The 11211-nt window shown below is 37.0% G+C and overlaps 2 protein-coding genes and 1 long non-coding RNA gene across 5 annotated transcripts; 1 reads left to right on the top strand and 2 right to left on the bottom strand.

The window, feature by feature from the left end:
* Window positions 1-255: 255 nt before the first annotated feature.
* Window positions 256-7709, bottom strand: LOC106152710 (schlafen-like protein 1). Of its 3 annotated transcripts, none has more exons than XM_013526408.2 (6): window positions 7348-7709; window positions 6963-7061; window positions 3675-3744; window positions 3086-3235; window positions 2527-2672; window positions 256-2011 (listed from the first exon to the last, which is right to left on the bottom strand). In XM_013526408.2, exons 1-6 carry the CDS (start codon window positions 7381-7383, stop codon window positions 1667-1669), a joined length of 846 nt encoding a protein of 281 aa, XP_013381862.2. In that variant the 5' UTR covers window positions 7384-7709; the 3' UTR covers window positions 256-1666. The 3 variants fall into 3 exon arrangements, with proteins under 3 accessions (XP_013381862.2, XP_013381863.2, XP_086875079.1); XM_013526409.2 differs by having other exon boundaries at window positions 6963-7058; XM_087018953.1 differs by lacking the exon at window positions 6963-7061.
* Window positions 5783-6903, bottom strand: LOC147760506 (uncharacterized). The gene is made up of 3 exons (XR_015335663.1): window positions 6561-6903; window positions 6087-6337; window positions 5783-5927 (listed from the first exon to the last, which is right to left on the bottom strand). It is a non-coding gene; the product is annotated as an uncharacterized LOC147760506 (long non-coding RNA).
* Window positions 7697-10296, top strand: LOC106152724 (Golgi SNAP receptor complex member 2-like). Its single transcript, XM_013526433.2, has 2 exons — window positions 7697-8141; window positions 8467-10296. Exons 1-2 carry the CDS (start codon window positions 7870-7872, stop codon window positions 8831-8833), a joined length of 639 nt encoding a protein of 212 aa, XP_013381887.1. The 5' UTR covers window positions 7697-7869; the 3' UTR covers window positions 8834-10296.
* Window positions 10297-11211: the final 915 nt, after the last annotated feature.

Raw genomic sequence — 11211 nt, 5'->3', positions numbered from 1 at the left:
TGGAGTCTGAGCTAGTTACATTTTCTGAATGTCCACATAACTAATTTTTTTCAAAAAGTTTTATTACAGTTAAAACATTGTCACTTAAAAATTAATTATTATTAATAATATTTGAAAATACCTGAATTCAATGTGGAAATATCGGGTGTAGAACTTTTCAAAATTATCCAGGGGCCTATTTTTAAGTTTGAGAAAATTTTCTAAGTAAAAGAAATGATGTCAGAGGAGAATCGTTTTCAGTAAAAAATTCAAGACTAAATTTTCAAGTTTTTACTGTACGTAGCAAATAAATGAGCACATTATACAAAATATACTCTCTCTTGTACCATTTATAAAATACATTATAACCTTTCATTACAAAGGCACAACACAATACAACTAGATATTATGACGCACACACACACAAAAAAAAACAAAAAAAAAAACGGGTATTTCATACCAAGACATAATCACATTACTAAAAGATCTTTACTTAAAGAAATGCTGACATTGCCACACATAGACTCATGTTTAACACTGTAGTACACAGCACGTTTCAAACAGATATTATGACATTATAATAACCAGGCCTACCAAACTACCAGACTCGGCACCGAATGATCCTGAATTCACCGACAGATCAGACCACAATACCCATTTTCAAGGAATGCGTCAATACGCACTTTGAAGTATCAGGCGCGACACCGCTCTTGCCTAGTACGCAATGTGATAGTGATGCTTCTCAGTGGGGTTGGTAAGTAGTGCATCTCATCTCAAAATTTGTTCCAGGACATGGTACTGTGAAATGCATACTGACTCACACCTTGAAAACGAGTAGTGTGGTCCGATCTACCGGTGAATTCGTAATCATTTATAAACATAAACACACAGCTTACATGGACACATGAAGTAACTAAGCATGGAACAGTTAAAAGTTACTGTACTAACAGTATGCATACACTTAACAATATTATCTAAGTATAGCATTAAACAGCATACTTTGGAAAAGTGATCGACCCATGGTGACGGACCATGGGGAATTGGTACAGAAAGACAAGAAAACGAACAAAGTTAATCTGTTCTCTCCATTTTAATTTATAAGTCCCTACAGCTGTTTCGTCCCGGAGGCCTCGTCAGGGGCGAAAACAGAACAAAATACAAAGAAGACTCTGACTATAAACGGTCAATGCGAAACGTTGCACAAAAAAATACACGTGTGACGTTAGCGCCACATCGCGCATAAAGGTAACAAGAGAATGCGGTTACGTTGCATTATAAATGAATGTGATTTTGAGACAAATATATAAGTACATTTTGAAAATCAGTGCGTATAATCAATGTTTTTCAGCAAGTATTTTCTGGAATGTCGGCATTTACTGACGATATATATATAAGCGGTTACAGGTAGTATGAGTTTTATTTATTTTGAGAGATGACAGGTTGGTTGAGTATTTGATTTGAAAGTTTAAAGATGGGATGAGTTTTTCCCATATTGAGGGGTGACAGATGGTATGGCTCTTTTTAATTTGAGGGGTTACAAATAGTCAATTCTGTATGACTTGATGGAGGGGGGGGGCAGGTTGGACAATTTCAATTGCATATGCTGTTGAAATTTTCCATTTTCAGTGCTCAGCATTGATGATAAATGCCCAGGATAAATATTACATCCACTACCTATTAGCAGATGTCATAAAATTATGCACACCTTTGAACCTTTTTGTTTATTCTGGAAAGCCTCCAATCGTCTTTCTATTTCTACAAGTTTTTCATCTATTGAATTCATCATTTTCGGTAGCAATCTTAGGTCTGTGTTGTAGTTTGAGAAATCATGACCTAAATCCCCATCCTCCTCAAGGTCATCACTGGAATCACTGTGCAATGATTCTTGTTCTTCTTCCTTTTGTTTCAGTTTCATAACTTGTTCATGAAGGCTCTCATCTTGATCCTGTTGTAATTTGACTGAGGAATCTCCATCCATCCTCCTGTCCTCCTCTGTTCCTAAGCTGTTGTTTCTGTAGTCTTCTTTCACTTTCTATAAACAAGCATGCATGAACGACTTTAAATCAGACTAGCTGGCTGTTGTATATACATGTACATGCAAAATGAAATCCATATTAGAATATACAAGTTTATAACGATGAATATGACTTAAAATATACCGTCAGGTCTATACTCAGTATAATAAACTTAATATGTGTTTTTTTTTATACTGATACCATCAAACACCATATTTGTGCTACATGATTTATTTTAAGAAAGCTAAACATGTTTTAGTAAGCTACACTTTGCAACATGATACTTCAACAAGAAGGCAATCATCTCATTTATAATAATCCAATTTAACACCCTTTGCACTAGACGGCGTCCTTTCTGTGACCATGAAACGGGCATCGCTGTGGTCATTGAAAGGTGGCACAAGCAACACTGTGGTTGCAGAATGAATGCTGAATGCTCAGCCAGTTGTCAGCAGGTAAAGTATATTTTTTACTCTCAATGCAGGATGCGAAAAGGACGCCATCCAGTGTAAAAGGGGTTTTTAGCACATACCCTTTCAACCCACGCCTGTATCTGATGTGGTGCCAGTCTCTGAATGCTGCCCTCTCTTCTCATGTACACCTGCCCCTTGTACTCAAATAGACGACTACACTGTGACAGCACAACCTGCACCAGTATCACTTTGATATCACGCAGCACTGGAAGACAATTACACCGAACTCACACTTACATGTCATGGTAATGTTTACATTGCACGTACAATGAGCATCAGACCTTTATGCACATGTAGCAAAACTTAATTTTTTTCTGAAAATTTCAGCACTTTCCTTCATCACCAAGGTACAAAGTATGCCAAATCCAAAAACCACCCATTTGGGAGCTGTCTCTAGCTTCATCTCCCCCCCCCCCCCCCCCCTCCCTCCCAACATACACACCATGTCATCCATTCATGATTGCAAAAAGAGGGTGGGGCAGGAGGCATATTTTTACCCAGTCTACCCAAATAGATAAATCAACAAGCATCTCTTAAATACATGTATTATGCTGCCTAAAACACAGCAGACACCTTGACCATCATAGTTCTAAATCAAAGATAGATGGCGCCACCTACCATGTGCCCCTGATTGGTTATAAACAGGTACAAAGTCCACCTGATACATGTCAGGAAAAACTTCAGGTTTCATTCCCTTAATGATTCCGTCTATACTCTGCCTTAACTGATCTTCTCTCCTCTGATTGCATGTAATCCCCTGTACAATACCTTGAAATAATAATTTTAAAAATCAAGAGGTGGAATGCTGATGGATTTTTTAAGGCATGCATGCGCACACATATACATATTCACACACATGCTTGGACAATCCCTGCATTGTTGCAATACATATGACTGCAAAACACACACACACACACACACACACACACATAAAGTGAAACAAGCCAGAACAAAGTAATTCTCCTCCACTTTTCTCTACAAATTACAGTGAAATTGTACTCTTCTACCGTTTCATATTGACCAGTGTTGATCAGACATGAGCCTAGACTTAAAAAAAAACTCTGAACATCTATCATTTTATTGCAGACATTAATGAATCTCGAGAACCATCACAAATGAATTAAAAAATGCGGAATTCCGTGTTACTAAGGAAAAAAACTTATGTCTGGTTGATACTACATGTACCTACAGGACAACCAACACTTACCATTGTCATCCACCCCAATATATAGGTCTCCTCCTTCAGTATTCAGGAAGGCACATATATACAACCCAACCTTCAAATATAATGACAAAGAATACCTTACACAAACTTAAAGGAAAAAAAGATGATAGTTTAATTCATTATTAAGGAAACAAATATTAGGTTTACTCAAAAAAGCGGTTCGAAAGGAAAATGTCCATTTTGGGTATAATTCGATCTGAGTACACATAAGTTTCATTGTAAAAGGTCCACTTTTTCAGAAAAAGACCCCCCCCTTTTGAATTTGCTGGCTACGGGCCTGAAATATGGCTGTCTGACATAAAAGCAGAGCCAACTACGTCAATCCACTGATGGTCTCCCCACATCCCCATTAAAGGGATTCAAACACGACTCCGAGGTTTAATGAGGAATACCAGCCCGCTTGGCGCCAGGTGTCGCTAGTGTGAATTCAGTCCTTCCTAGGTCGCCATGTTGGATATTGTATACGTTGGACTGTGGTACTGGCCTTAATAAACATGCCTCAGTATTGTTGTGTACCTGAATGTCAAAGTCGGCAAGGTGGGCATAATTTTCTTGAGGATTCAGGGCTTCGTTTGAAGTGAAGGGTTGCCCATGTCAACACACCTTCCATGTTAAAGGGTCAGTTACAACTTGACCCCGGAACAGTAATTAGGCCCCTAAAGATAGACGAGTTGCCTCAAAAAGAATACACGTAAAAAGGTTAATTGATCTTGGCAAAACTTATAAAGTTTTGGAAAGAGAGCTCCATAGCAAGAAAGTGCCCCTAGGAAGTATGATTTATCAAAGTGCGTTTTCTTATGTCCGTAATTTCAGAAGAGTTGTCAGTAAATATATATAAGTCCCGGTAGCCTACTACCCGCATAAGGTTGTGTTATTAAGTAATATCCTTTTTTATTGATGTATTGAGCATGACCGGTAATGTTAATTAAATAATTATTTTTATTTAAAATCATTATTCAGTACCTCGTAAGAATCATAAAACTAGGTATAGTTAGATAATTTATTTGTTCATGTATAGATGCAATTTCTCAGCCAATGGAATAATGCATGTTTGGAAATCTTTTTGTAACAGTTTAAGAAATAAAATTTAAAGAAAGAAAACATTTTATAAATGAACAGTTTTTGTTCTTTTTTTTTACAAAATAGCACTTCTGAATTGTTTTACTTGAGTAGAAACACCATATTATTTCATCGCTCTGAAAATTCATTAAAAAGCAGCAAAACCAAATATTTTATTTAAACAAAATAATTATTCAGTCCATAGTAAAAACCATGAAACCATGTAATACTTAGATAATTTATTTGTGCTATAACTTTCCTGAATATATAGCTGCAATTTCTCAGCCAATGGATTACTGTAGGCATTTAAAACTTTTTGTAACAGTTTAAGAAATAAAAATTAAAGAAAGCAAACATTTAACAAATTAACACAGTTTTTTGTTCCTTTATACAAAATAGTACTTATGAATTATTTTACTTGAATAGAACCACCACATTATGTCATCACTTTGAAAATTCTTTAAAAAGCAGAAAAACCAAATTATTTGCTGTAAATACAACTAGCAATTTATTTCAGCCCACTAAAATACTTTACAAAATAGCATCATAGGTTTTTTTTCATTACAGTTAAATATTATAAAAAACAGCATAAACACATAAGTACTTTTTGTAAAGAATATAGCACCACCAAATTATTTCATTTTAGTGAAAACATTTTTTAAAATTGCACTTCAAAATTATGATTGTAGCTAAAACCATCTCATACAGGGGTACTTTCTATAAACTGGTTGACACTTACTTCCTATAGTGTTTTTCATTAAAAAAAGTTATCCTGGGCAAAATACATGTAGAAAAATATCCAGCGTCAGAATGAATCAACCCCACAAACAGATCTTTGAATGTAAACACAACAAAATAGCAGAATGGGCGATTTGTAATGAACATCTGGCCTTCTAACTTAGTATAGTATTCGCGGGTTTTCTTTAGGCCCAGATTTGTGCACGAGATACACATTCCAAAAAGGGGAAATCAGGTCCGGGTCCAACAGTCATGTGTCTGCAATGGTTTTGGACACAAGAATTATTCATACAGTTTGTTCATATACTTCTCTGTAGCTGACATTATCTCTCCAAATCTGGAAGCAGTGATCCGCCATTGTCTCTCCTTGTGTCAGATTGCGCTCTTTCCTTGTTATAACTTGCTATGCTCAGTGTCCTTCGCTGTTTGTTCGTCAACCTGAAATAGTCATATCCCATTAAAGCACGGTAGATGGTTACAGCATTAAATAGTTAAGATACAATTTTATATTTCTATGATGTCACACATCACCTAGTTTGATAATTCTTTCTCATATTTGGGCCTGATTCTTAATATTAGACCTCTGTTTTCACTTACATCATTCCCTCTATCCATGCATTATTGTTTTCATGGCACTTGGCAATAGTTGTTGTCCATCACAGCCGCCTGTAAGTCAGCTTTAGGGTAGGCATAACTGGTGGCTACATCAATCTTTGCCGCTGATGTGAAGTGACAGGTAAGATTCCTGAAGTAATCATTTTATCCTGCTCTTGAAGTTGGCTGTCCTGGGGTCCTGAAATCGACAGTTTCAGGCTTTGCCCCCAATATATGGGCCTTCTTTGGGTAACCTTATAAAGAAAAAAATAAGTACATTTACTAAGTATAAAAAATCTTCGTCTTTCGTGCTACTAAAACAAAATATGAGCGTAGGCCTACTCGTACCTACAGTAGTCTACATGTACATAACATGTCAGATTTGACACACACACCTCGACTAATGTTCGATTTTTTTTCAAGGAAAATAGTTAGCATTCGTGTTTTTCAAGCACTAAATGAAAAGAAAACACATACCTTTCAGTCAATTCACATTTTCATCCAGATGTTATGGCACCACATTCAAGTAAATTGCGTTTGAGTTGGTTCACTGTCAGCGACGCGTGCACACGCTCCATGTTAAACTCTGGTGTAAAGCCGTGAGCGAGATTTTGCGAGATTTAAGAAGGACTGCTTTCACCCCCACGCCATCTAGCGGCAGACCCTTAAAGCGGGTATTCCCCATTGCCAGACCCCGGCAGGGAGGCGGGGAGACCATCAGCAGATTAGTCAGCTCTACTTTAATGTGGGTTGGCCATATTTGATCCACAAATCTGTTAGTCCACAGAACTTATTATGAATGTCCTTTAAGTTCTAAACATACTACCCAGTGTAAAAAAAAGTACATCATCTAAAAGTATCTAAAGTTCACGCACTAACCATGCGTGACACATGCCGTGTCTTCCCTCGTCCTAGTTTAAACTCTGTCACTCTGTTCTCCACCCCTATGTGCTGTCCTCGACAATAATGAAGTTGCTGCTGAAATAGTTTCAAGGGTTCTTTTTGAATGAACATTAATTGCTATCATGAGGAAAATCATATTGACCCATTAGTCTTAGATTCTGCGTCATCAAAACACACGATCTTCCTCATGATAGGAATTAATGTTTATTCAAATTACCAAGCACCAGGGTGTTTTTCTCCATCTTTTATAAATAAAATCTACACAAGACATTGCAAAATTGTGGTTGAGGCAGGCAGCAATGAACTGTACATGTCTGTATTTTTTAATTTGACCATACAAAAAAAATAAAAAAAGACATACCCGTTTTGCCCAAAGTGCGTCTTTTCTGTTCGGCATCACCAGTTTTACCCAATGCTATTACGTTTCAGAACATCAACCATGCACAAAGTAAGATTTGCTCCTACAACATATTCTAGTAATTCAGTAAAAAAGACAGCGACAGTTTTGTTCAAAACCATACAGTCGGCGGTTTCGTTTCTGTGTACATTACTCCGTTCCTGCTCTTCGAAAGAAAATAAGTAAATGACCACCAAACTTTCCCTTTCATATTTTTAAAATTGTATAAAATAGTTTTTATTTTAATATGGGTAGTATCTAACTTTATGAAAATTTCAATAAATATTTGGTAGCGGCTATAAAATCTGCGGAGCAGTTTCAAAGTTCAAGGTCGTTTCTTCCGGACACGTCGATCGCAAGTTCTTTATGAAATGACGACATTTTTATGTGTCTCACTTCTCTGAATGGAACACTGAGTTTATCAACTTAATATTTGACACTTTTCGTAATTCATAAGACAGCTGGCCCGGTTCACTGATAGCAGAAATGGACGCTTTATACCACCAGACTAACCGGCTGGTACAAGAGGTTCAGTCAGAGCTTGGTCGCCTTGAACGAGCAGCTGGCGGGGAGACGCATTTACTCGAAAATGAAATACAGGCCCGAATAGACCAGATAGTCAGCCACTGTGAGCGCCTAGACATTCTTGTGAATAAGGAACCTCCTACGCGACGCCCCAATGCCAAGGTTCGCGTGGATCAGCTGAAATATGACTGCCAGCACTTACAGGTGGCCCTGAGAAATATGCAGCATCGCAGGTGAGAAAGAGAGAGAGAGAGAGAGAGAGAGAAGATGTAAAAAGAACAAAAGTGTTTGTTTGTGTCCAGAGAGAGAGAGAGAGAGAGAGAGAAAAGAGTGAAATGTGAGTGAGTGAGAGACTGAGAAAAAATGAGAAGACAGCACAGTTTGCTTTAATGCCAAACAAATGTAAAATGTGCAAAAACATAGACACCATATTGTTTTCTAAAGATTGAATTAGATATCATCCCGTAGAAGAGCGTAAGAAATTATCTAAAGGGATAAAAAGAAAAGAGCAAAGTGCATGAAATTATTTTACTGTTGCTTTTGTTATCCTGATCTCAGGTACAAGCAGGAAGAACAAGAACGAGAACGCGAAGAGCTCCTCAGCCAGTCCTTCACCGCCAATGACGACCACACCTCCGTCATGATAGACGCTGCCGTCAAACACCACGATCGTCTCCAGTCCTCCCACAGGGACATGGACAACTTACTGGGCAGTGGGAACAGTATACTGACCAGTCTACGGGACCAGAGGGGGACGCTGAAGGGCGCCCAGCGCAAAATTCTGGACGTTGTGAATACTTTAGGGTTGTCCAACACTGTCATGAGACTAATTGAGAGAAGAACATACCAAGATAAATTCATTCTTTATGGAGGAATGTTTGTGACTTGTGTCATCATGTTCCTAGTGTATAAATATTTATTATGATGACACTTATTAAAAGGTAATCCTTGACTTATTACTGAAATTATGAGAGGCCACACATGTTGCAAAGAACTGTGCATCTTGTATGGAAAAAGTGTTGTTTTGGTACTTCTGTAACTGCCTGTACTTGCTTAATTTGCTGAATAATGACGTTATTGAAAAGGAATTTGCCAAAATGTTATAAGCAACGACAAGAAATTTTGTTTCTGACTGGTATGGCTCAGTGACAGCCTAATCTAGTCTACCCCCCTCCCCCCCCAAAAAAAAAGCCAATTACTTGTGAATATTACCTGTCTGTGTTGTAATTTAATTAATATGAAAATAATACAATAGTGGAATAGAATCTATTGATTGTATGGCTTAGCATTCAAGGTACAAACCAATAGTCTAAAATATGTAAACAATACATGTATAAGAAATTTTATGCAATTTTATGGAGATGAGGATTTAACTATGTGCACGAGTGATATTATTTTCTGATATTTGAACATGAGCTGAAATGTTTGTACCTCTGCCATGGAGGTTCTATTTTAGTGTTTGTTGCTTTGTTTTTTATAACTCAAGATTCAATTGTCAGGATAGGCCAGAAAGTTGGTGGTGGTCCATTAATTAATTAATTAATTGATAATGAAAATTGAACTGCTTTGATGTGGATCTCTACGTTTTTCTAGGTTGGGATATACTATTTCAGATGTTTGCAAAGAATATTCTTATCTCTTCCCTGAATTTTTTTTTCATTCTGTCTGACCTACAAAACCAGGAAAAGCACTATAGCTATAATTCCTGATGTTATTTGTATTAAAAAAAAAGAATGAAAAAATGAATTGCCAACTCTGTATTGTAAAAGTACCTTTTGGCAAATTAACAGAAGGCTTCTTCAGGTAAATCAGAAGTATTGTCTTAATTCGTATTTCTACATTATTATTATTATTATTATTATTATTATTATTATTATTATTATTATATGTTGAATTTTTTTATATTATTAAATTTTTTAAATAATGTTTTCTTCTTGGCAAGTACAGGTTTAAATGCAGTATTTTTCATTCAGATGTTGCCAAAAGAAACATTCTTCACAAAATGCCATTTTATGACATCCTGGGTTTACGAGTTTACTAGAAACTTGGCCAAGGTATAATGATAATAATTGCCAGTTTTTAGTAAACTTAGAAACTCGGGGAGTTATGTAAACTGTACAGACAATTTCATGAGTATTTATGTATGTTTGTTTGTTAAGTAAAACTGTAGAGGTGTGAGTAAACAAAGAAGATGGAGGGTAACGGTTGTCTAGGTCTACAATGCAGTCTGCCTTATGATCTCCAGATTGTGGTTCTCAGTGTTGTATTTAGATTCAAATCTATGGCAGTCGTTAGTATTCATATAAATAACTTCTTATGAGAGAACCTCAAACGGTAGTAAAAAGATGATAGACATTATTGCAATAAACATTGTTCAAACGCAGCATATTTTAGATTCCCTGTTATCTTTATATGAAAATGTTCTTTCACCTACTAGCTAGTTTACGTCCTTAGAATATTTGAGTACAGTTTAGGATTGGAAAATAAGGACAGAGCAAATTGATACGCTGGTTAACGAGCACGACCGACCATAACGATGGGTAATGAAGATTTTGTAGCATTTATTTATTTTACAAAGGACTGATTAAGTAAATTGGAAAAATCTTTAAATAGCTTTTCCTGGATAAACCTAAATTAATGCCGGTGTGCAACTGCCCCCCCCCCCCCTCCCCTTACTGCAGCCTACACGTTCGCCCATTATAGATGATATTCAGATCTCCTGTTGTCATATGAGCACATGTACGCTCTTGATTTTATTGTACCACCAGCGTAGGCGCTGGCGGTACCCATGGTTTTAGTCCCGACCCGTATGTTCCGCCGGCTCCGCCGGCTCCTGCGGCTCCGCCGCCAAGTCACCGTTACCGCTTCTCCTCCTAGACGGTAAGGGCCCCTGTACCCATCTTTTGGATTTAGGTCACCTATAATCTCAACTCGTTCCACGTAAAATTTGGGCTTTGTCGGTATTGGGGTATAGGTGTGGCACTCATTGCAATGCACCCTTGTCTAAAAATGGCAAAATTAAATGCTAATTATCTATCCTACGGAAGGAGTTATGGGAAAAATTTCTACAGACAGCTTTCCAAAAGTCATATGTGTAGATTTCAAATATGCCCTTGGATTTGACCTTTGACCTTTATTTCAAGGTCAAACGGGCCAAAATTTTCAAAAAAATGAAATTTTTTACGAAAAAAAATTTTTTGGCCCTGTTATTCAGATACCACACAGACTTAACCAATAATATTATTGGAAAGTGTAACCCTTCGGGTCATCTTTCATCTCCGTGAATTTGGGGTCAATCGGTGC

Source organism: Lingula anatina, chromosome 8 (assembly GCF_051362555.1).
Source record: "Lingula anatina isolate TDL-2025a chromosome 8, LinAna3.0, whole genome shotgun sequence".
Taxonomy (NCBI): domain Eukaryota; kingdom Metazoa; phylum Brachiopoda; class Lingulata; order Lingulida; family Lingulidae; genus Lingula; species Lingula anatina.
This window is presented reverse-complemented; position numbering and strand designations above follow the sequence as displayed.

Excerpts from the sequence above, each read along its gene's own strand:
- LOC106152724 (XM_013526433.2), top strand. The coding sequence starts at position 7,870 with ATGGACGCTTTATACCACCAGACTAACCGGCTGGTACAAGAGGTTCAG. Across the intron at positions 8,142-8,466 it reads AGAAATATGCAGCATCGCAG|GTACAAGCAGGAAGAACAAG; the intron begins GTGAGAAAGAGA and ends TCCTGATCTCAG.
- LOC106152710 (XM_013526408.2), bottom strand. The coding sequence starts at position 7,383 with ATGCCGAACAGAAAAGACGCACTTTGGGCAAAACGG. Across the intron at positions 3,236-3,674 it reads TATTGGGGTGGATGACAATG|GTATTGTACAGGGGATTACA; the intron begins GTAAGTGTTGGT and ends TATTATTTCAAG. Across the intron at positions 2,012-2,526 it reads TACAGGCGTGGGTTGAAAGG|AAAGTGAAAGAAGACTACAG; the intron begins GTATGTGCTAAA and ends GCTTGTTTATAG.